Source organism: Quercus robur, chromosome 8, assembly GCF_932294415.1.
Source record: "Quercus robur chromosome 8, dhQueRobu3.1, whole genome shotgun sequence".
Lineage (NCBI taxonomy): Eukaryota > Viridiplantae > Streptophyta > Magnoliopsida > Fagales > Fagaceae > Quercus > Quercus robur.
In genome coordinates this window covers 6314511-6339881 of record NC_065541.1, presented here as the reverse complement: position 1 = coordinate 6339881, position 25371 = coordinate 6314511, and the positions used below count along the sequence as shown (strand labels likewise).

General features: G+C 34.4%; 2 protein-coding genes and 2 pseudogenes across 2 annotated transcripts; all 4 read right to left on the bottom strand.

The window, feature by feature from the left end:
* Positions 1-1350: 1350 nt before the first annotated feature.
* LOC126695751 (receptor-like protein Cf-9 homolog) lies at positions 1351-2433 on the bottom strand. Its single transcript, XM_050392571.1, has 2 exons — positions 2132-2433; positions 1351-2035 (listed from the first exon to the last, which is right to left on the bottom strand). Exons 1-2 carry the CDS (start codon positions 2431-2433, stop codon positions 1351-1353), a joined length of 987 nt encoding a protein of 328 aa, XP_050248528.1.
* A 5495-nt stretch (positions 2434-7928) lies between these two features.
* Positions 7929-8975, bottom strand: LOC126695750 (receptor-like protein kinase 7; annotated as a pseudogene).
* A 2443-nt stretch (positions 8976-11418) lies between these two features.
* LOC126694344 (two-pore potassium channel 1-like) lies at positions 11419-13462 on the bottom strand. The gene is made up of 3 exons (XM_050390577.1): positions 13379-13462; positions 11991-12923; positions 11419-11856 (listed from the first exon to the last, which is right to left on the bottom strand). Exons 2-3 carry the CDS (start codon positions 12890-12892, stop codon positions 11700-11702), a joined length of 1059 nt encoding a protein of 352 aa, XP_050246534.1. The 5' UTR covers positions 12893-12923; positions 13379-13462; the 3' UTR covers positions 11419-11699.
* Positions 13463-22648: 9186 nt separating this feature from the next.
* On the bottom strand, positions 22649-23734 carry LOC126695749 (two-pore potassium channel 1-like; annotated as a pseudogene).
* Between the last annotated feature and the right edge of the window lie 1637 nt (positions 23735-25371).

The following is a 25371-nucleotide window of genomic DNA, read 5'->3' as shown; positions in this document are numbered from 1 at the left end:
AAATTGTGGGCCCTATCATGGGTCCTATACTAGAGCCCATACCTTTTGTGAGAGAAGGGAGGATTCTTCTCATAAGAATAAATGATTTCTCATTTAGGATAAATGATTTGTATTCTTATCAAATCTATTCAATTACCCCATTCTATTAATTGTTTTTTCTTATTTACTTGCTCCTTTATTTTTATTTTTCTAATTAATGATGATTAATTGATGCTTGATTTTTTTTTTTTTTTTGGCTACTAGCTTTTGCCAATTGTTGCACCATAGTTTCAAAAGTTACATTCACTCCTCGACTTACCAAAACGATTTCCTCTCTCTCCCACTCTCTTTCACTTAATGGATTTGACCAAAAGAAAAATATTAGAACTCTAATTGAATCCTAGGCCACCCTTCTATTTTTCTTTTTGGTACATAACAAGAAACGGAAACTTCATAAAAGAGGCTACAGAGAGCCAGGAACAGGACAAGGTCTGTTTATACAACATCCATTACAGTCCGAACGTAAAGCAGAAAGCAGAAAGCAAAGTCCACAGGAGGACTACTAAAATAAACAAAATGAGAGGCAAGGCTGGTCTTTTTCTTCGCTAAAGTCATCAGCACACTTGTTGCATTCACTGAAACAGTGGCTCACGCCGCTCACCTTCACTTGCTGAAATTGAGAGATTAGATGCCTGCAATCATCAACAAGATAGGGGAAGGGATTGTATATTACAAAATACTTATAATGAAGTTATTTCTAAGGCAAGTTTATACAAAACCATAACACAGTATTCTAAAAAGAAGTTTGTCAAACTCACCAATTAGAGCACCATTGAATGCATTAATTTCTTCTTTTCCTGGGTCTTGGATTATTATGCCTTCTCATCTTTCCATTGCGTTCTCCTTCAGCAAACCTTAGAAGCCATTGAGGTGTTCCTCTTTTAAACACAATGCATCCCATAGCCAATCCAACCAAAAATCCACATCCATAGCCCAATAACACGACTTCCCAACCAAATCCACTTGCAAATATCGAATCATTGTCTTCTTCGAATATTAATGGTAGTGGTGGTGGCAATGGATCACCGGTGCTACATTTGATTGACAAAGGAAATCCACACAATCCCAAGTTTCCCTCATATGAGCTGTTTTCAAATGTACCAAATTGCGTGCCCAGAGGTATGGGTCCGGTAAGCTTGTTCTGTGAAAGGGTTAACTTGGCCAAAAATGTTAGACTTGTTAATTGAATAGGAATTTGTCCAGTGAGCTTATTTGAAGAAAGGTCTAAAGATTCAAGTTGTGACAAATTTGCCAATGATGATGGGAGATGGTTGGTTAGGTTATTATGGGAAAGGTTGAGCAATCGGAGAATTATAAGCCTTCCAAGTGCTTCTGGAATCTCTCCTTCGAATTTATTACTTGAAAAATCAATTGTTGTGAAGATAGAATTCTTTGCAGTTTAATCTCCAACCGTTTCCCTTTCACGGTCACCACCACAGAATCATGATAATAAGAACTTTTACCCAAATACATTGGTTCATGGTTACCTTCTTCGTCAATCATCATGGCATTCAAGTTTTCAAAATAATTTCTTGGTAAAAGACCATTAAACTCATTTTGTGAGAGGTCAAGAATTCGTAGCTTAGGGACAAATATCCCACTAATGTTATGATTTCCTATAGGACCATAGAATCTATTGGATTTCAAGACAAGAACTCGTAGAGTGGTAAGTGCTTCCAACCAATGGGGAAAAAGATCATTTATGTTGTTATTTCCAAGGTCAAGAACTTCCAAATTTGTACAATTGACCAAAGATTTTGGTAACAACCCTTCTAAATGATTATCATTAAAGACAAGAGTTCTCAACTGATTACCCTTTGCAAATGTATCAATGATGGTGCCGTAGAAGTTATTCATTCTAAAATCCATCACCTGAAGATTATCACTGAAATTTCCCAAACATTTTGGGATCTTACCACTCAAACTATTATTAGAGACATCCAAGATTTGAAGTAAACATAAGTTACAAATCAGATATGGGATCTCCACAATCAGTCTGTTGTTTGAGATAAGAAAGGATGTTAGAAAAGTTGGAAGTTAATGTATACTACCTGAAAGCTCATTGTCATTCAATTGGATTGAATCCAAAGACGTGGCTTCTGAAATCTCTGCAGGTAATTCACCAGATAAGCGATTGTTTGCCGCAAATAATTGTGCAAGACTCTTGGCATTTTTTATATCGGACGCAATTGGGCCTTCAATATAATTCAATGCGATATCAATTGTGTATACATTTGGTAATCCCCAGATTCCAGCGGGAACGATACCTGAAAGGGAGTTATTGTTGACTTTGAAAAAACGTAGAGTTGAACAGTTGGCGTAACTAGCTGGAATTTCACAGGTGAGATTGTTCTGAAGCATGAGAAGATAGCGCATAGTACCTTGCTTGCACATATCTGGCGGAATTGGACCAGTAAAGAAGTTCTTAGACACATCAATTATATAGTGTAAGAAAATAGAAATAAAGGAAGAAACTGATATGTGAAAATACAGGAAGAACAGAGAGAGAAAATGAGAGAAGAGATCAGAAACTTTCTCTAAATTCTGTATTAAATGAATCTGTACATACATCAAGCTTATATACATCCCTGAAATCAAATGCCCAAAACAGAGAGCAACGGAATAACTGAAAGAATAACAGAAAGAAGAGAGGAAGCTAGTGGAGTCTGTTACAACACGTGTGGAAGTTAGTTACAATACGTGTGGTATAATCTGAGTTAAATAATCAAGCAAAACTACATGCCGTTTATCTGCTCTTCTAATTGGACTTGTAGTTTAGCTTATTTGTAATGTCGTTTTACTCTTCTTTTCATTCTTCTTATTCTCTGCTCCTTTCTTCTTTGTTGTCTGATACTCCCCCTCAAGATGAGACTCAGAATTATGTATGTTCAACACATTCATCTTGGAAATTAAGAACTTCAGCTGCTGACTGCATAATGCCTTGGTGAACAGATCTGCTAGCTGTGTATGTGTGGGAGTGAAGAATAAACGAATCACCTTTTCTTGTACCTTGTCTCTAACCAAATGGCAGTCTACCTCTATGTGTTTTGTACGTTCATGGAAGACAGGGTTTTCACCAATATAAATTGCTGCCTGGTTATCACAGAAAAGCATGCCCGGTTGTGGATGATCAACTTCAAAATCCTTTAGCAAAGCCAACAACCAAGTCATTTCACAAACACTTAAGGCCATTGCCCTGTATTCAGCTTCAGCTGAGGATCTAGAAACAATGGATTGTTTCTTAGATTTCCATGAGATCAATGAGTCTCCTAAAAACACACAAAACCCAGTAGTAGACCTTCTGGTATCTACACAAGAAGCCCAATCTGCATCTGTGTAAGCCTTCAAATGCAAATCTGATTTTGATGATAGCAGAATGCCTTGGCCAGGACATCCTTTAATGTATTGCAGTATCTTGTAGGCTGCATCAAGATGTGGCTTTCTAGGCTTAGCCATGAATTGGCTTAGTTTATGAACTGAATATGTAATATCTGGTCTTGTAATGGTTAGGTAAAGTAGTCTTCCAACTAATCTCCTATAAACACCCGGATCAGTCAACAATTCTCCTTGAAATTTGCTCAGTTTTAGGTTTTGTTCCATTGGTACTTTGCTGGGTTTGCAACCTGTCATTCCAGCATCTTTGAGAACACCTAATGCATATTTCCTTTGACATAATGAAATTCCTTTCTCTGATCTAGCAACCTCAAGACCAAGAAAGTATTTCAAATTACCAAGGTCTTTCAACTTGAATTCCTGATTCAAAGAAGTCTTAAGATCTTCAACTGCTTCAACATTATTACTTGCAATTAGAATGTCATCAACATAAACAAGTAATGCTATGAAGGTCTGATTGCATTTCTTAGTGAACAAGGAGTAATCTGATTTGGATTGCTTGAAACCATATTTTAAAATGGTTGAAGAGAACTTGGAGTACCACTGTCTTGATGCTTGCTTGAGACCATACAAAGACTTGTTAAGCTTGCAAACTAGGTTCTCCCCCTTGCTGTGAAACCCCTGAGGTAACTGCATATAGACTTCTTCATGGAGATCACCATTAAGAAAGGCATTGTTCACATCAAGTTGAACTAAATGCCAACCTCTCACAGCAGAAATGGCAAGAAGAGTTTTGACAGTGGTAAGCTTAGCAACAGGTGAGAAAGTATCAGTGAAGTCTAAGCCAGCTTGTTGAGTGAAACCTTTGGCAACAAGCCTGGCTTTGTATCTGTCCAACGAGCCATCAGCATTATATTTGACTCTATAGACCCATTTGCACCCAATGGCCCTTTTATGAGGAGGTAAAGGTGTAATGGACCAGGTTTGATTAGCCTCCAAAGCAGCAATTTCAGATGCCATAGCATCCTGCCAATTAGAATCTTTGATTGCCTCATGGTAAGATGTAGGTTCAGGTATGGCAGAGATAAGGGAGCAGAAATGTGCATAATTGGAGGATAATTTGGAAGAATCAAGATAATGAGACAAAGGAAAGAGAATACCTGACTTGTTGGCAGAAGAAGAAGGTGGATTATCAGTGACAACTGTGCTGCATTTAAAATCTGTTAAGTATGCAGGTGGTTTGGAGAGTCTAGATGACTTTCTTAAGGGAATAGAGGATGGAAGAATGGAAGGAATGATAGGTTGGATAGATTGAGGAGGTGAAGGATCTGCAGAATTTGTAACATGTAATTCTGCAGAATCTTCAACAGGTAAGTTTGCAGAAGTTGGAACAAGTGATTCTACAGGAGCTAAAACTGAGATATCAGTAGCTAAAGGAACATCATGAGTGTTATTGGAAAGATCAGCAGTGAGAGGAACCTGTGGGACATGAAAAGAAGTGCCAGAGGTTTCAAAATCAAAGAAAGATGCAGGTGGTTCAGCTACTGAAGGAAAAAGGTGAGATAAAGGGATATTAGTGTGTGGAGAATAAGAATGAGGCTGTGAAATGAAAGGAAAAACAGTCTCAAGAAAATGAACATCCCTGGATATGAAAAATTTCTTGGTGGTCAAATCAAGTAGTTTGTAACCCTTAACTCCAAACGGGTAACCAAGAAAGACACAAGGGGATGATCTAGGATCAAATTTGGATCTGTTATGGGATAAGGTAGAGGCAAAGCAAAGACAGCCAAATACCTTTAAATGAAGAAAGGAAGGAGGCTTTCCATAGAGTTTTTCAAAAGGAGTTTTCTGGTTCAGAAGTTTGGAGGGTAATCTATTGATTATATAAGCAGCAGTCAGTACACAGTCACCCCAATAGCAAATAGGAACATTAGATTGGAATTTTAATGCCCTTGCAATGCTTAAAATGTGCTGGTGTTTCCTCTCCACAACTGAATTTTGTTGTGGAGTGGCAACACATGAATGCTGGTGAATGATGCCTTTGCTTGCATAAAAGTCTTTTAAGAAAAATTCAGGTGCATTATCAGTTCTAATGGTCTTGATATTTGCATGAAATTGTGTATTGATCATGTTATAGAAAGAAATCAGCAAAGGTCTAGTCTCAGCTTTTGATTTCATAAGATAAATCCAAGTGGATCTTGTGGCATCATCCACAATGGTAAGAAAGAATCTGAATCCATCATGAGTGAGCTTGGCAAATGGTCCCCAAACATCACAATGGATCAAATCAAAAGCATTATTTGAAACATGATTAAGAAAGGGAAATGGAAGCCTCTTTTGTTTGGCAATTGGACAAAGAACACAATCTTTATTGCTATGAAAGTTTTGTATATCAGGTATGTGACTGTGTAAAGCCAGAAACTTATTATCAGAGGCATGCCCTAACCTCATGTGCCAAAGATAAGACTTGGTAACTCTAGGAATGGAAATTGAACCAGATACAGAATTGACAAAAGATTGAAAAACAGACTCAAGAGTTGAAGATGCAGAAACAGATTCTGAAACAGATTTGCAAGAAGATGCAGTGTGCAGCAGGTACAGATTGTCATGTAATTCACCCACTCCAATCGTTTTCCAACAAGTAAGGTCCTGTATAAAGCAAAAATTTGACAAGAAAATGAAACAGCATGGAAGTGTTTTGGTTAATTGGCTAATAGAGATCAGGTTGAAGGTGAAAGAGGGAACACACAACACATTTTCAAGTTTTAAAGTTGAAGTAACCTGAATTGTTCCTACATGTGTAACTGTGACCCTTTCACCATTAGGTAATTGAACAAATGTGGAAATGGAGCTAGTGATGTGTGTGAACAAAGATAAGGAATGCACTATGTGGTCTGTGGCTCCGGTATCAAGGATCCAAACATCAGTACCATAGGCATTCTTATTGACAGGATTAACAGCAAAAACTGAATGTTGCAAGTCTAAGGAAACACAATCTGACCAAGTATTACACACATTACCTGAAAGTGCAGAATTAGCTGAGTGCAGTGCATCATTGGCAGCACCAGATGTAGATGCATGATGAGAACTGAGCATTGAGATTAACTGTTGATATTGCTCTGAAGTAAAGGGAAAAGAATTGACCTGTTGATTGTCAGAATTGCTAGAATTTCCTTGATCATCTTCAGTAAAGATCTGATTGGCCATGGCAACTCTGCCCTTCTGCTTGTAACCTGGAGGATATCCTACCAATTTGTAGCATTTTTCTACTACATGTCCAAGCTTGCCACAGTGACTGCATACAGGCCTCCCTTTTGCATTGATTCCTTTATTGCTCTTGTTGTATCCTGGATATGGAATCCCTTGATTGAATCCTTGATTCTTGACTGCAAGGGCAGTTGATTCAACAGAAGGACCAACAGAAAATCCTGAATACCTTTGCCTTTCCTCTTGTATCACCAGAGAAAATGCCTTATCAATTGAAGGACTAGGTTCCATCATGAGTATTTGTGTTTTCACTTGAGAATAGGAATCATTCAACCCGTTCAAGAATTGCATGAGAGAATCTTGATGCTGAAAGGTTGTGATCTTATCATTCACACCACAGGTGCACTTTCCACATGAACAACAAGGTGAAGGCCTGAAATTCAATAATTGATCCCAAGCAGCTTGAAGATCAGTGAAGAAACCTGTGACAGTAGCAGCACCTTGCATCATAGTTGAGATTTGTTTCTGAAGTTGAGAGATCCTAGGTCCATTTGCTTGAGAGAATCGTTTCTTGAGAGTATTCCACACTTCGAATGCAGTGTCTCTGTAAATTACACTGGCAGTGAGGTTGGGAGAAACTGAATTCAAGATCCAAGAGGAGATCATTGAATTGCATTTGGACCAGGCTTGCTTCTCTAATGGTGTGATCGCCATTGATGCATTAACACTGCCATCAATGAATCCAAGCTTGCTCTTGGCATCCAAAGCCATTCTCATTGCTCTGGACCACATAGGATAATTATCCTCTGTTAATGGTTGAGTAACCAGAATCGCACCTGGTGTTTCACCATGATGCATGAAAAATGGACTTCGTGGATCCTCCATCGGAGTCAGTTCTCGTTGAGATGAGAAAATTTGAGTAGCCTGAGTAGCTTGAGTATTCGACGCCATTGAAGAAGGCTCGTGCTCTGATACCATGTAAGAAAATAGAAATAAAGGAAGAAACTGATATGTGAAAATACAGGAAGAACAGAGAGAGAAAATGAGAGAAGAGATCAGAAACTTTCTCTAAATTCTGTATTAAATGAATCTGTACATACATCAAGCTTATATACATCCCTGAAATCAAATGCCCAAAACAGAGAGCAACGGAATAACTGAAAGAATAACAGAAAGAAGAGAGGAAGCTAGTGGAGTCTGTTACAACACGTGTGGAAGTTAGTTACAATACGTGTGGTATAATCTGAGTTAAATAATCAAGCAAAACTACATGCCGTTTATCTGCTCTTCTAATTGGACTTGTAGTTTAGCTTATTTGTAATGTCGTTTTACTCTTCTTTTCATTCTTCTTATTCTCTGCTCCTTTCTTCTTTGTTGTCTGATATATAGAATTCAGCCCAAGAGCCAAGTTTCTGAGGCAGGGGACCTGTGAAGCTATTCCTTCTTACAGAAAGGATCTCAAGCTTCTTGAACTCGCCTAACTCGGCCGGTACATGGCCAGAGAGCTTGTTATCAGATAGCTGCAGAGAAACCAGGTTGTTCAAGAACCTCAACTCGAATAGATCACCTTCAAGATAGTTTCTTGAAGCATCAAACATCTCTAGCTTCGTGAGGTTTCTTAAACTGGCTGGAAGTTTTCCTGTGAATGAGTTGTCGCTGAGATCAAGCCATGAGAGGTTGAGTAGGTTCCCAATCTCAACTGGGATTTCCCCTGTCAAGTTATTGAGGTAAAGTTCCAAGTTGATTAGCTATTTAAGGTTTCCAATCTCTGATGGAATTGTTCCTTGGATGCTGCAGTTGGATAGGTTTAGCCAAGTCAGGTTGGTAAGTTTCAACACCTCTTTTGGAAATGAAAAAGGATTAAAAAGATTATCTTCGAGGCTTAGGTGAACAAGACCAGTCATGTTTTGAAGAGATTTCCATGGGAAAGTCCCCGAAAATCCGCTTTCGTTGAGATACAAATACTGTAATTGACTTAGAGAGGACATGTCTGCAGGAACAGAACACCCTGTGAAATTATTATTGCTCAAATCCAAGCACTGCAGGTTGACACAATGGTTCAAGTGATCCATAATTGGACAGTGCAAGTAGTTGGATTGGAATGAGAGCTTTTCCAATGATTGGAGGTGGCATATGGAATCAAGAGGAAGAACCCCAGTTAAATTTTGGTATGAAAGTTTGATTTCTGTAACGAAACCATCTGAGTTGCAGGTGATTCCAGTAAAGTTGCACATGGATTTGTCAGCTTCCCAAGAAATGAAGGCATTGGTGTTTGATGTTTCAAGAAGGGAGGATTTTAGTTGCATGAGAATTTGAAGGTCGTCTATTTGGATCCCTGAGAGAAGGGAGAAGAAGCAAAAAGTGAGATAGAAAGAATAGAGAGGTGGCCACGACATGTCGTAGAGTGGATGGAATGGTGTGTAGAATTTTGTGGGTCTTCTGCTCTTCTTTGGATAATATGGATAAGTAGGATTGGAGATAGTGCCATTTTAATTGGCAGAAGTCACACTATAAAATATTGTCGGTGATATAGAAGACCGTTCAAAATTTTCTGTAATTTGAAATGAGTTGACCAAAAAAAAAAAACTAAAAATCTCATAATATTTTCACAATAAATTGAGTTGTTAGTTCACCATTAATTATAAATAAAATGAAAAAAAAAAAAAAAAAACAATATTATATATGATACCAATTTTCACAACACCCACATTTGATTATATGTTCTATACTCTATTTTATAAAACTGTCATATTTTCTTTATTTTTTTTAAATAGTTCTCTCATATATATATATATACAACAATTACTATTCACTCTTTTTTTTTTCATCATTTGCAAAACACAAAAAAGTTATATAAAATCATTTTGCATAACCTACAATTACTTATATATTTACATAAGCACTATAGCAAAATCTCATTTTGCACAACCGTTCCATAATCTGATCCAGTTGATTTTGAGCATTATTAATTATATTTTAGATTTTGGGCTATTTTATATTAACCGATGCGAATGTTCAAGGGCAGTATATTCTTTTAGACTTTTAGTTATATTGCTGGCCAAGGGTATTGGGCTAGACATGGACTTGCATTTATAAATCAAACCACTTTGAGTACAATATTGACTACTTGAATATATATATATATATATATATATATATGATACGGCTTTTATTTTCTTGCGCAATATTTTTTTGCATTGGTTATGCCATATTCACTTTTTTTTAAAAAAAAAATTTAGAATCATTTTACATTCACTTTTAAATTTTAAAGTGAGGACATTTTCCCATTAATTGTAAATATATTTGTAAAATATATGTGAAAAATAGTGGAGGTAAATAAGTATAAAATATTAAATTTTGGTTATGATACGGTGGAAAGCACAAAAAAGATCCGGTACATTTGTCAATATTTTTCTCGAAGAACCTTGGCTTTTTATTAATTACTGCTTAAGCTTAACTACTACTCTTTACTTTCTTGCACATAAACGCTACTTTTCACTACTAGCACCTTGACTTTTTTGACACTGGTCGGTGGTCACCGAAGATGTGCCATTACCACGGCGAAAAGAAGATAGGAGGTATGAAAGAGGTGCTATAACAAGGGTTTTCAATTAAATTCAACTATAGCATAATCATGTGGTTTATTAGCTTATACTTATAGGCCAATGAATTTCTCCTGTATATATAATTGAACTTCTAACAAACCAAATTTAATTAATAAATTTAAGAAGTGCTTCTCTCCATGCAAGTCAAGATAGCAGGTATGAAAGAAGTGCTTCTCTCCATGCAAGTCAAGAAAGCAAGATAGCAGACATGGACTATAGAAAGTAGATAGAGAGAGAGAATAAACGCAAGTAACAACTTGCTACAATGAACTGGTATGTAGCAAGTTGTTAGATTTTTTTAGATATGACGCAATTGATGTGGCACAGTTTTTGTGGTGTTAAATTTAGTATTTTAGCAATTTAACACCATCATTGTGAGTACTCTAATAAGCTAAACAAATTTTAGAAGCGCTTCTCCCCACTTTAATACTTGAAGTTATCTTAATCAAGTAATCAACAATGGATACTTTGCAAATTCCTTTAGAACAAAGAAAAGAATATGTAAAATATTCCTTTATTTATTTATTAAGTTAGAAGTTGACTCATGGTCATGTATCACTAGAAAAAGTTCTGAAAATGAAAAAGGTTTGCGTTTGGGATTGTAAACCCTCATTTTTTGTGTATTGCAGTGCTTGGCTGTTCGCTCCTGCATGTGATTAGGCATACTACCAAATCATATAATTCATTAATTCTCTAATTTTCTCTCTCTTTTTTTCACTAAAATTGAAAAAAACAGAAATCTTCAACAATTACTGTTGTAAATCCTACATAACTCTTGCGAAAAATTAATAGAATAATGTTAAATGATTGAATTCAACCCTTCTGATCAAGTGATAATTTATCAAAGATTTGACCATTCAGATGTTTGAACTTGGACAGTAGTTGGACTAGGTTCATTCAAGAATCTAAGGTAGTTTCAAACCTACTTATGTATTGAAATGAGAGGCAAACTGTTCCTTGGCAAGTTTAATGACTGATCTCATTTAGCAACCTTATTGCTTCTTTAAGATTAGAGAGATAATGATTTAACATCATTTTATTAGTTCCCTTATCAGCCAATTAATATACCTATTCCTATAGAAGAAACTACATGGAATTTCTTTCGGTAATGTCCATTTTCTAGTTTGATTTCCCAGATTGTGATTCTTGATTGAATTATGAAATGTAAATTGAGATCAATACTCAGCAATTAGGAAACCACAAGTTCTGTGACACAAATCAATTGGCACACATATAAGCAAGCCCTCTGTTTCATCTTTATTGGACATAAAAATACAGTAATCCATTTTATCTACAAGTGACATCCAAATGTTACTAAAAAGCCTAGTTATACAAAACATATGGGGAGAAAGCGTTTCTACTTTACTAAATTTTTTACTCATAGTAAAAACATGACATTGACTATTACAAACTCACAAGCAGCTCTTAGAATGCTTCTCATTTATTATTATCATTATTATTTTGTTCACCAGCATATATAGATGTCAACACTCAAACCACTTTGCTAAAGTACTTTCACTTCTCTGTTTCGGATGGCTTAACAGGCTTGGTATCAGGTGCTGATAAGCTTCCTGATTGATCAAGGTCCTCAAACTCCTTCATTGCAAGTGAAATGTCTTCTTGGGTAATCTTCCCCATCTCTTTGAGCTTATGTAAGATGTACTCATTGGACCTATGGAAATGAAGAAGTTAAAGAATAAATTAGACAACCTATAAGATGAGATAATAAATAGTTCATGTAGATAGTAGAGGATAAGGGAGAACAATTAGCAGACAATATGTCCTAACTGAAAAAATTCAACTTACTCTACACCCTTATCACCATCAAGATCTGCAGCCTCGAGATCTTTATTTTTTGACATCTGAGCAAGAACCAACTTGACTAATGCCATTTGCCTGCATTCAAATTTCAGCTCAATAATCTTCAGGAAAAACTGGGCCAAAGACATAGTACTTGACATCATCCAAAATACTGCAAAAACACGCCCTTTTGTATGTTTGAAGCTCTCATCTGGATAGCCGAGGGTTGTGATAGTGACGCCAACCCAGTAAAATGCATCAATAAAGTCGAATCCCTCGACTACAGTAAGATGGAATGTCCCAATAAATGCAAGCGCTGAAGTGACAATACTGATCCCCATAAGCTGCTTCATCACTATGTTGGTCTGAAGCTCTTTTTCAACTTCATTTGGACCAAGTTTTTGATGCAAATGTATGGCTTTCACTAGCATTCTCTCTTGCTTTTCCGCCAAGTATTCTCCTGTTTTGCCCATGACTAGTCCAACAACGCCCATTCCGATGAAGGCAAAAACACTGGAGAGTACCTTCGTAAGGCCATTATCAGGTACAAGGTCCCCATTCCCAATTGTGGTCACTACGGAAACAACGTAGTAGATAGCATCAACAAGTCCATTTGTGTCCTTCCCCTTGAAGTGGTGCCTGAAGATGTAGAAGCAAAAAGTTCCCACACCCATGTAGATGCCAAAGCCTATGCCTACTTGCTTATAACTCGGGTTTATTTTCACAGAAGTTGATTCAGACTGAGTAGTTGGGGCAGTGCCATTTGCCTTTGGAGAAACAGAATCTGCAAAGAAAGCACTTTTGCACCAGCGGAATATTCTACTCTTAAGACCTTCTTTCTGATTTGTTTGCGGTGTAGGCTCTTCCAATCCTGACAGAGTCAGCTTCTCAGTACCATTCAAGGCCATTGTGATGATTCAGCAACTAGTACTTTAAGACCTGCATACACAAATTAAAGTTTTAAGCTATCATGTTAGTCTCAATATTGTTCATGTACATATATACTACTTCCAATGCTAGTTCTGTCAAGAATATAGGTTCATCTCCCACTATTAATGTACCACTAACCGTAAGTTTCTGTTATACTTCTATTACTATAGCATGAAGCATAATACGATTCAAACTCTTGTTGGACTTATTTTTTGTTCAATGATGCAAATTATAACAATGGCAAGCCAAAGAATTAAGTGGATTAACAATAATTGATGATATGATGATATGAGAAGTAGCTATGACCACATGTTACCTATATAAGTTTTGCTGCATTGAAAAAGAAAATTATGCCCAAATTAAATTTTGGAAGATGAACTGAATTGAAGTAAAAACTTTGTACTGAATTAAGAACTAAATGAGATTCCTTACAAAAACCAAGCTTGAACTGAACTTTGGCTTACCAGTACTGGAAGGGAGGTTTGGATTTCAGTTGGTGAAGTTTGAACCGCAAATGCTTTAAACTAGTTTGGCTGGTTGGCTGGACGTGCATGCATGGCAACTTCCCATAAGAGGTCAAACAGATTTAACTTTGTCTATTCCATGAGGAAGCTTCCCACATGTTACGTACTTAAGTTAAAGTAGGAAAATATAGCGAGGAAGCTTCACTTTGGAGTGGACACACATTAAAGGCTACAAACAATTACCCAGAATCACAAGCAAATCTATCCTGGAGCTTTCATGGATTGGCTTACTGCCAATTGCTGCTTGCTGGATTGGTTACAATTAGCAAGAAATCTTGATGGATTCTCTCCCTTTTTGTCTAATAAAAAATAGGGAAGGGAAGCAGCTAGACATGACCATAATTGTCTAGTCGAGGAATCAATTACAAAATGTTAGAATAATAGAAAAATGATTAAATTTACTGTCTAACTTAAAATCTTGGGATAAATAGTAGTTTATTATAATATCAAAGTGGGTGGTTTTAATCTTGTTTTTTGCCTCCATTCTATGTTTCATTTAAAAAGTTAAAAATTTTACATGTTGAGCCTCATTTAGTAAGGGGAATTTGAGTCCACGAGTGACCACATGTGATTGTAACTTTACTCCTTTTCTTATATTTTGGTAAATATTATTGGCAAATTTACCTAACCATGATCATAGTAAGTCCTTTTATTTGAAAAGTTAAAAATTTACGTCACCTACCCCACTTATTATAGGAAGTATGGGTCAAAATATGAAGAGAAAGTGTTAAAATAATGATTAAATAATTAAATTAATCACTTATAAAAAAAATGATTAAATTCATCATTTTGTTAACTATTTAGATTTTTAAAATAAATGGTAGTTTATTAGGTATCACAAAGTTGACAACTTTACCCAAATATGATCCTAGTAACTTATTATTGTTGAGGAACCAATATCTAAGAGTTTAGCTAATTAAGCCCACAATAATTTCAGGTAATGGAAGATATAATCATCTTTAAGTCGAATTAGTGTCACATTGTCACTCACAGAAGTTTCAACTATCAAAACCCTACCCCTGCCAAGGCCCTAACCATTGTCCCACGAATGTTGCTACATTCTCTCACTTGCCTATTTGGACCCTATTAAGTAAGACGAGGAAATTCCACCATATATTTAGTTTTTGTATACTAGTCTTGCAGCTGACCCAACATAATTAATTTCTCACATTGTTATCTTTTTGGTTGAATCATATATGTTTACATCTTACCTGCAATAAGATTGTGACTGGCAATTATATAACCAATTATGTGATACAATTTGATCATTGTCATGACAAGGGAAAATTATTAGATACTCTCAGAGAGTACCATAAATGCGTACTCCCTCCTCTCACATGAATGGTAGGTCCCACTTTTAGTGCAACCTACCATTCATGTGAGAGGAGGGAGTACGTATTTATGGTATTCCGGAAGTAAACAATAATTTTCCCATGACAAGCATGTACCCATAATCATTTTTGTTACTCAAAACTTGAAGTAGCTCTTTAAATTGACTGATTTTGGAGCTGTATTTAGGACATGTGTACCTCTTTCTTGTAAGTATTTTTTTTTTTTAACGTGAAAAGGAAGTAACTTAGGGTGTCTTTAGGAGAAAGTCTCTTGTTAATGCCGCTGAGTTTTCAAGGTAAAATGGTCTCAATGCACACAGTGTTCCATTATTGAACACTGAAAGATTGAGAACTGTGAATACATTAATTAATCATTAATCGATTCTTTAAACCCTATGTTCCGTCTCCTCTAAACGGTTTATCATTTGTAGATTCTTTAAAAATCCAGTTTGCCAAGAATACAATCAGCCTATAAATCACTCAAGTTTTGGCTTTGGCTCGTTAAGATATCTATTCGAATTATCTTGAACTCAAGTTTGAAGCTCGACTAACTAATGAACTAAGCTTGAACAAAGCCAAGCTTGATATATTAGCTCCACTTGATGTATTTGTGAACAGTGTCATTGAGTCACAAGGTGCTTGACTATTTTAGTTCATTAGGTTGGTTAAGTGAATTTGCTTGATTCAATTTATATGACTTCACTGTTTCTACTTCTTATTAGTGCATTTTAGTTACCAAACTAAACTTTTACTTTTAGCACCAAAAAAAAAAAAATTCTAATTAGTATTTAGTCTACTTACACTTATGTAGGAATAATTTTTAGGTTAAGTTCAGATTATATCCTCTAAATTTGGGGCAACATATTGTTATTTTAGTTTCTAAAGTTTAAATTTTGTTTCCCCCTCATTCTTAAACTTTAGAAATGTTATTAATGTGGTTCTTTCGTCCACAACCATTTAAAAAAGTTGTCGTTAATAACACAAAGCGATGTAGATTTTTTTTTTTTACTCTGTTTTTCCTTCTCCAGCACCACCCGAAAATGTCATTTTGTGGTGCTAGTGGTAGTTTTTCTTTATAATTGTGGATGGAATAATCGTATTAACAGCATTTGTAAAGTTTGAAAACTATTGACAAAATTAGGAATCAAAATAATAATCATCCTAAACTTAGAGTACACAATTTAATGTTTAGCGTAATCTTTATTGATGAAGTAGTTGATTGTATGACTGGTATTGATAATTGACACCTACAAAAAAGGAGAATTAGAAAGTTTATTGATGTAGTGTAGCTAGTAAGGGTATGCATGGATTGGGTTGAGAAATTTTTTTAACCTAACCCACCATGGTGGGTCACAAGCCATCACAGGGGTTCAATCCAACCCAACCCAATCCACTTGAATTGGGTTGGGTTGGGTTGGACCCATGGGTTGGACAATTTTTTTAAATTATTATTATTATTATTAAATTGAGCATTAGAACAACACCACCACAAATAAGAGCAAATTTATAACCAAATAATCATAAACATAATGCCAAATAAACACAAACTATATGAGAAAAACTTAGGGTTTGGGTTTTATTTAGGAAGAGGGACAAAAAAAAAAATAAATAACAAAATTATAATATATATTTTTTAAAAATTTAAAAATATATTAAATATAGAATGGTCGGGTCAAATTAGGCAGGTTTGTAAATCTCATGACCCAAACCCAATTCGACCCACTATAAAAAAAAAAAAAAAAATTCATGACCCAACCCAACCCACTCTCTCCTAGAACCCAATGAATTGAGCTGGATCAGGTCGATTTTGGCAAGTTGGTGGGTTTGCTGTGCACCCCTAAGTGTAGGCAACAAGATCTTCAATACTTAAGTCATAGTTTATTATCTATATTGAAATTAGAATAAAAATAATTGATACCTATATTATCTTTTTCAAAAAGGAATCTTGAGAAATTTCAATACCATGTTGGCTGGCTGATTGTTGCTTGGTATACAAAATCAAGGACTATTGCTTGAATTTTAGTTGTCACTAGTCGAAAATCCATGTTATGAGTGGAAAAATTTGACAATTTTTTTTTTTTTTTTGGTAAGTGAAAAATGAAAATAGTAGATGAGACTTATACTATTAGTCCCAATCCTTTCTTAATTAAATGATGTGATTATTTTCTAATAAAATATAGTCGATGCAATATAATAGATTTTCTAAATTAAGCTATTTCTATTTATTATTTGAAAGTGTTTAAAATTTTGTAATTTTTTTTTTAAAGGAAACATAATGCATTTTTTACATTCAATTATCATATAAGGTGATATATTTTGTAAATAATGTAATGCATTAAAAACGTTTATTCTCTATACGTCTTGAATGGCCTGAAAATGAAGTATATAAAAGTAAATTCATAACTTATATTAGGAAAAAAATACAAAACTTTAATAACCTAAGCAAAATATAATTTTATCAAAAACAAAGTAACATTATGCTGAGAAGGTTAAATAATTGTCAATGAAGTAGCTCATTTTTCTACATAAATCTCTCCTCCCAAAACATCACTGAAGCAGATCAGAGAGGACTGAAATGAACCGAATAGACTGACGTGGACCGAAGTGGACCAAAATTGATTGAACAGACCACAATGAACCGAATGGACCGAGGTGGAATGAAATGGACCAAACCAGACAAAAGTGGTATGCTAACGTGGCTTAATACAAGCGTAACAATACTAAATGTTACGTTTTAACTTTTAGGTATTAATTATATAGATGATAATCTTTTAGATATTATATAGATGACCACCCTTCCCCCAAAACTCATTTCTATTAGTAAACAAATAGTACTTTTAGATTAGTTTGTCCCCTCTAACAAAGAGATAAAGATGTTATAAAAAAATAAATAATAAATAAACTCACAGTAATTATGATCTTTCACAACAATTGAATTTCAATTTTCATATCATCTCATTTTTTAAAGTTCAAATTAAATTCATCCTTCTCATGGCATTTAAACTAAAATTAAGTTGCTGGTTAAACTTAAACTAATTATAAAAAAGAAATATATTAATTTGTCTTATTTTCTTATAACATTAAATTCCTTTTGCCCCAAAACCTCCTACATTTAGTATCTTGATTCTTTCATAATATCAAATCTTAGGCTTTGGTTATAAACAACAATTTTAAATGATTAGAAAAATAGAGAATGAAAGCTGAATTCTATATAATTTTTAAAAGCAATCAAGATAGTGAAGTAATATACGTATACAATATTTCAAGTATATTTTTAAAAGCAATCAAGACAGTTAAGTAATATACGTATACAATATTTCAAGTATATTGTATACTTTTAATGGTAAATTAACCTAGCTATGAAACATGAATTTTTTATTATTATATTACATTACATTTTATATGACAATTACATTATTATATAACTATTTCTTTATTTTTATTAATGTCAATTAATATTCTTGGAATTACTTTTGCTTACGTTGTTGCCCCCCATGAACTAAAATCTTAGCTTCACTACTAATCATAATAGTAGGCAAGAATAATGGGGTCACAATCATTATTACTCTTGCACTGACCAACCTTGGGTAACGTCTAGTCAAGAACTTGCTCGATAAATCCTGCAATTGCCCTAGTTAAGCTAGACCTCAATTAGTTTTTACTTGAGTAGATTTCGTGTAGCATATTTCTTTTCATCTATATAATTTAGGCGAAAAGCACATTTTAGTCCCTACATTTTCAAGCTATTCTCATTTTAGTCCCTACATTTTATTTTTACCATTTTTAGTCCCTATCCTGAAAAACGCTTCCTGTTTTGATCTCTATCGTTACATCAGAAACGGAAAAAACTGACGTGACAAACGGCAGAATAAAAAAAAATTAAAAACAGAATTAAAAACTAAAAATAATAGGAATTGAGATCTAAGTGTGTCTTGAACAAAAAAAAACAAGAACACAAACTCAGATCCAAGAACACAAACCTAGAAATTAAAAAAAAAAAAAATAAAAAAAATAAAAAAAATAAAAGCAAATTCCATTACTTGAATCTAAGAGTGCCAAATTACAGAAATACAACCTAAAAACAAGAAACAAAATCCAGATCTAGAGGCAAGATCTACAACAACCACCACAACTAACTAAGTACACAAATCTAATCATAATCTCAAGATTCTTAATCGCCAAACCCATAAAGAGTCCTTCCTTGCCTCTTCAAGGCATAGACAACTTCCCGACTCTATTCTCCTCTTGATCTGCAATAGGATCAGCGATGTCAAGGCCTTGGGTCAGTGCTGCGTTGTTTTGCACCGCTTCCATTCCCTCGTCCCTCAGGTCGACAACGTCATCGTTCGGGTCGAATACGTTATCTCCGACGACGACTCTTCATCTTCTTCTCTTTCCGCCCCGACTATCTCCTCCTCCTCCGACAAGTCTCGCAACCCGTTCTCGAGCCTCTTCCAGTTCGTGTTTGGCAGAGTCGGCAAGCCCCTTCAGCTCTTTACCCAATTCCTTAACCCTTCGATCCCCTTACGATGTGATCCCCAAGATTTTTTGCTTCAGCTCCACCATTACTAGGTGGGTTGATATGGAAGGAGATCTTGTGTTTTGCTTTGTAGCTTTTGGATTGGATTTGGGTTCTTGGCTTCTGTTGCTGTTGTTGGGATGACATTTTTGAGAGAGAGAGAGAGAGAGAGAGAGAGAGAGAGAGAGAGAGGCGTTTGTTGGTGTTGTTATATTTGAGATCTGGGTGTTGTTTTTTGAGTGAGTTTGAGCGAAGGAAAGAAAATGTGTGTATGTGGGTGTTTTTTCTTTCTTTCTTGTATTTGGAATTGTGTTCTTGGTTTTTTTTTTTTTTTTTTTATTTTATTTATGGGTTTGTATTCTTGGATCTGAGTTTGTGTTCTTGTTGTTCTTATTCAAGACACACTTAAATCTCAATTCTTATGATTTTTAGTTTTTAATTCTGTTTTTAATTTTTTTTTATGTAGTTAAAATTAATAAATTAGTTTTTTTAATTTAAATGCTGACGTGGCATTTTTTATTATTAATTTAGGCCACGTGGACATTAATTTAGTATTATGTATTCTGCCGTTTGTCACATCAGCTTTTTCCGTTTCTGATGTAACGACAGGGACCAAAACGGGAAGCGTTTTTCAGGATAGGGACTAAAAACGATAAAAATAAAATGTAGGGACTAAAATGAGAATAGCTTGAAAATGTAGGGACTAAAATGTGCTTTTCACCTATAATTTACAAAGCAACATGTAATGTTAGCTAGGGACAATAAATTTTCATAATTGATATGAATTTTATGATTGAAGCAACATTATTTAATTTTTAAATGTGACCGTTACTAGAAAATATTGATTACTTTCTACATCATTGTTATGAATAATGATATATATATATATATATATATATTTTTTTTTTTTACCACTTTACACCCTTAGTGCGGTGGTCACTCTACAAGTATAAGTGCTTGTAAGGTGTGGTAGGCAAGGGTCGAGATTCAAGTTTCCAGAAGGGAACTCCACACACATATACACTTAGATTAGGCTAGAGTAGAAATTCTATCTTGTATAAAATATATATATATATATATTTTTTTTTTTTAATGAAATGGATAGTAATATTTATTTATAAAAAAATAAGGAACCAATCTTGATCCGACCTGACTTATTTATAGCTTAAATTTCAGGACGATGCCTACCTATAAATATCCAAAATATGATATCTACATTTTGAAAAATTAGTGCCCATACTTACAGAAATAGAAAAAATTGAGGGAAAAATCAAAGGACAAAGTTCAATTTCAATTTCAAAAATGCATTGAATATATTCATGGCCAAAATGGGCATTTGTCCCTTTCACCTAAAAGATATAGCAAAATACCCCTGTTCTGAACCTATCTAGCAAAATGCTCCTGTTTTTAAACTTGATTTGATGAAAATTGAGTAATGTGAGAAATTTTACATGGAACTCGAGTACCATGTATTCAAGTTTTTTTTTTTAAGTTTGATTTCACATTACTCAATTTTCTAAAAATCGAGTTTAAAACAGGAGCATTTTGCTAGATAGTTTCAGGATATGAGCATTTTACTTGAAAGTTTGGACGAATGGGGGAAATGCCCATTTTGGCCCATATATTCACATTCTCCAATCACACTCTGATCAACAATTCAAATTCTTATATTTATATATATATATATATATATATATATATATATATACACTTTTTTCTTTTTTTGTTCTTTGAATTCTTAGAGTTCACTCGAGCTATAGTACAAATTAAATCTGAGCATTTGATGGTCACCGATCATTCTCATCGATTAGTACAGAGTCCACAGCACGAATCCTCACGCAAACTGGTTCGTTTCGTTCTTTTCGAATTTCAATTACACCGATGATCATATTTAGGTTTCAAAAATTGATTCGGAGATCAAACACCACCATTTTGTAGAATTTCTAAGAACTTCCTTCATTTTCAGTGATTAATTGATTCGCTAAGGACCTTTTATTCTAAGCTAATTTTTGCTCTTTATTTTATTATTATATTTTATTGTTCCTCCATTATTTAAAAACAGAATTAGGCTTTATTTATGGTTGAAATGAAAAATACTTGAAGGAAGTGTAGGTTTAGATGAGAATGTGATCATTGCTATACGGAAAAATAGTGATTATTAATTGTGTTTTTGTGGTAGTCATTATTAAGATTTAATGAATTTTTTATAATAGGCTAATCACAATGAAACTGTTATTCGGCTATGAAGGCTGCTTATAGCAAATTGTATTGAACTTCTAGGTGCTAACTGGAGAAAATAAGAAATTTGACTCTAGGAATTTAGAACCACAAGCACCATTATTTGTACATGTATCCAGGATTTTGTGTATTTTAGTGTTGTGATTACGATACTAGACACAAGATGGACACGCCATGTGGTGTGCATCAAATGAACTAAGATTTGGCTTGGGTCCAATGTATTTGCACATTTTGACATGTGATCAATGGACTTGCCACATGTTCATCTCTTTACATGTGGTGCATCTAGTGTAGTTCCAATGCATAGTGTTAAAGATGCTTTGATTTTGTTGTAACTATATTTTAACCAATTTTGATCTATAAAGCATAGATATTGACATGACATGACACAATACAAGACACGATGCATCGATAACACAACAATTCTTAAAAAGTTAAGACAAAACGCTGTGGAGAGATACTATAATTAATTAAGGTAATTATATCCATTTATACACACATTTCATGTTTATTTATAAGATTTATTCTTCAAGATAAATAATAACTATCAAAATCTTAAAAACATGTCTAGAATTAAAATATTTTTCAATAAAAAAAATATTTTTTATCAACATAATGATGTGGGATGCAGAAGCGACTAGAATCAAAGCACGCCTACTTCTAGAAAACAAGAAACAAAACCACTAAAGAAATAATAGACAAAAGTTTGAATTTCTATTAATATCAATAATACTAAAAAACGTTTACAGACTTGGGAGACCTGAGGGTTCCATAAAACTTGACAAATAAGAAAATATATTTTAAAATAAGTCTTAATTAATACCTAACCATAATAGGAACCAAATTTGACCCGAAAAACATTAAAAGCACCCAAAAACAATGAAACAATAACCCTAAACCTAAAATAGTGAAAATTACAAATTGAATACAAAAAATAATAAATTACAAAAATTAAATAGTTGCTTCTGTCTTACATCATATAATAAGGACAAAAATGTAGAAGTGTTGACACGGACTTGCCCATATTATGTTCACTAGCATAGATGTCAATACTCAATTCGCTTTGAAGTACTTTCACTTGTCTGTTTGAGATGGCTTAGCAGGCTTGATATCAGATGTTGATTAACTTCCAGACTGATCAAGGTCCTCAAAATCCTTCATTGCAAGTGAAATATCTTCTTGTGTAATCTTCCCCATCTCTTTGACCTTATATAAGATGTACTCACTGGAACTATTGACATGAAGAAGTTAAAGGATAAATTAGACCCTAATTGACCAATCAGCAAAAAATAAATTGTACATATAGATAGTAGAGGATATGGGAGAACAATCATCAAAAAATAGGCCCTAACCGACCAAATATCAACTTACTTTACAACCCTATCACCATCAAGATCTGCAGCCTCAAGATCTTGATTTTTTGTCACCTGAGAAAGAACCAACTTGACCAATGCCATTTGCCTGCAATCAAATTTTAGCTCAATAATATTTACGAAAAAGTGGATCAAAGACATAGTACTTAACAGCATCCAAAATACTGCAAAAATACGCCCTCTTGTGTCTTTGAAACTCTCATCCGGATAGCCGAGGGTTGTGATAGTAGTACAAACCCAGTAAATGCATTGATAAAGCTGAATCCCTCGATTACAGTAAGATAAATTGTCCCAACAAATAAAAGCAGTGAAGTAACTGATCACCATACGCTTCTTTATAACTAGGTTGGCCTCAAGCTCGTTCTCAAATTCATTTGGACTAACTTTATGATGCATATGTATGGCTTTCACTAGGATTCTCTCTTGCTTGGCCGCCAAGAATTCTCCGGTTTTGCCCATGACTAGTCCAAGAAGTCCCATTCCGATGAAGGCAAAAATACTGGAGAGTAGCTTCGTAAAGCCGTTATATATCAGGCACAAGGTCCCCATTCCCAACTGTGGTCATTGTGGAAGCAACATAGTAGATAGAATCAACAAGTCCATTTGTTTCCTCCCCATTGAAATCGGGCGACAAGAAGTAGAAGCACAAAGTTCCCACAACCATATAGATGCCAAAGAGTATGCCTACTTGCTTATAAGCTGGCTCTAGTTTTGCAGAAATGGATTCAGATAGAGGGGTTGGGGCAGTGCCATTTGCCTTCGGAAAAACAGAATTTGCAAGGGAAGCACTTTTGCAGTACGTGCGATACATTCTTCTCTTAAGACCATCTTCCATACTATTATTTGTTTGGGGTGTAGGCTATTCCAACCTGACAGAGTAGTAAGCTTCTCAGCACCATTGAAGGCCATTGTGATGATTCAGCAACTAGTATTTATAGACCAGCATACACGCATTAGAGTTTAAAGGTAGCATGTTAGTCCCATTTTTCATGTAAATACCATCCAATTTTTCAATCAAAGAAAGTGAACTTTTATAAGCAGCAAAGTTTATGTACTGAATTAAACACAACAAAACTTTTCCTTCCATTTTGACCTCAACAACAATCATATTTCTTTGTGCACAACGAGCATGAACTGCATGTGAGTTGACATTGACATGCGTTACAAAGACTATATGCCAAGTGTTTTCTTGGGAAATACTCCATGGAATGAGTATTTCCAGAGTTCTTTTGTCACTTTCTTCGATTTTTGTTTCCTGATCAAAGTAGCCAAACCCATATATCTGGAGTCAAAATTTTAGTGCCGGCCGAATGTACATATATTTTATAGGAAAATGAACAAGGGACAGCTCAAACATATATTTCATTCATCTCTATGAAACTACATATGTTTGTTAAACCCAGTTGTCTTTTTTTTTTCTTTTTTAGGATGTGTCATGCACAAAGTTATGCATTGGATTCTCATCCGAACTTCTGTAATTATCGTGGCATACGAATACTTTGGGAGGTGGAGCTTGATTCGTCTCATAATTGGAAAATTACAAATAAAAGCAAAAATATATTACCATTTCAGAAATATATAGGAATCTATCACTTTTTTAGTACTTGAGTTTGGGAAAATTGAGTTTTTAATGGTACCATTGATGGAACTCGATTTCCATGAACTCGAGTACTATTGAGAACTTGAGTTCCATGAACTTGAGTGCAAAGAAGTGGTAGATTGCTACTTATTTCCGAAACAGTGGTAAATTTCCATATATTTTGCCTAAAGGTGCTACGGTGCAATTTTTGCCAAGAATTGACAGTATCACGATTAAACTATGAAATTAGTTTAAAGTAGTGTTTATTACACACACTCTATTATACACATTCTTACCCCAAGCCTCACATCAAACTTAGTTATGCATTTTTCTTCAACACTAAAATTGTGCCACACTAAAATCTAGACGAAAAGCTAAACAAGTACCATAAGCTAGCAACGGGGTTAAGTTACAACTACATTTCCTCTTTAAAATGTTGTTGTATTGTGAATGATTTTCCTATGTTGATTTGTTGCCACGCATTAATTATTATCTTTACTATTCTTTGTATTATACACCTGAATGTATTCTTTAAAATATATATATATATATATATATATTTCTAACGTTATTAAGTCAAAAAAGCCTCTTTCGTTTATGATATACCAATACCTTATTAGATTATAAGCATGCTATAAATAAAGGAAGCAAAATAAATAAAAGATTTTAAAAAGTTGGATCACCATTTTTTGTTGCCTAATACAAATTTAGCATGAAAACTTCTTTGTTAATTTACCTTTTTTCATTTATGTTTATGTGTTTTACTTGTTTAAAATATATACTCAAACTCGTAATCACCTTAGAATTTAGAATACCTTAAAAATAACAGTGACTACTAAATTTCAACTCTAACACTAGACAAGGAAATTTTTTTTTGAAAAAAGATGAAAACA

Coding starts and splice junctions, on each gene's coding strand:
- LOC126695751 (XM_050392571.1), bottom strand. CDS start 2,433: ATGTGCAAGCAAGGTACTATGCGCTATCTTCTCATGCTTCAGAACAAT. Junction 2,036..2,131: donor GCAGAGATTTCAGAAGCCAC/GTCTTTGGATTC, acceptor CTCAAACAACAG/ACTGATTGTGGAGATCCCAT.
- LOC126694344 (XM_050390577.1), bottom strand. CDS start 12,892: ATGGCCTTGAATGGTACTGAGAAGCTGACTCTGTCAGGATTGGAAGAG. Junction 11,857..11,990: donor GATGGTGATAAGGGTGTAGA/GTAAGTTGAATT, acceptor TCATTTCCATAG/GTCCAATGAGTACATCTTAC.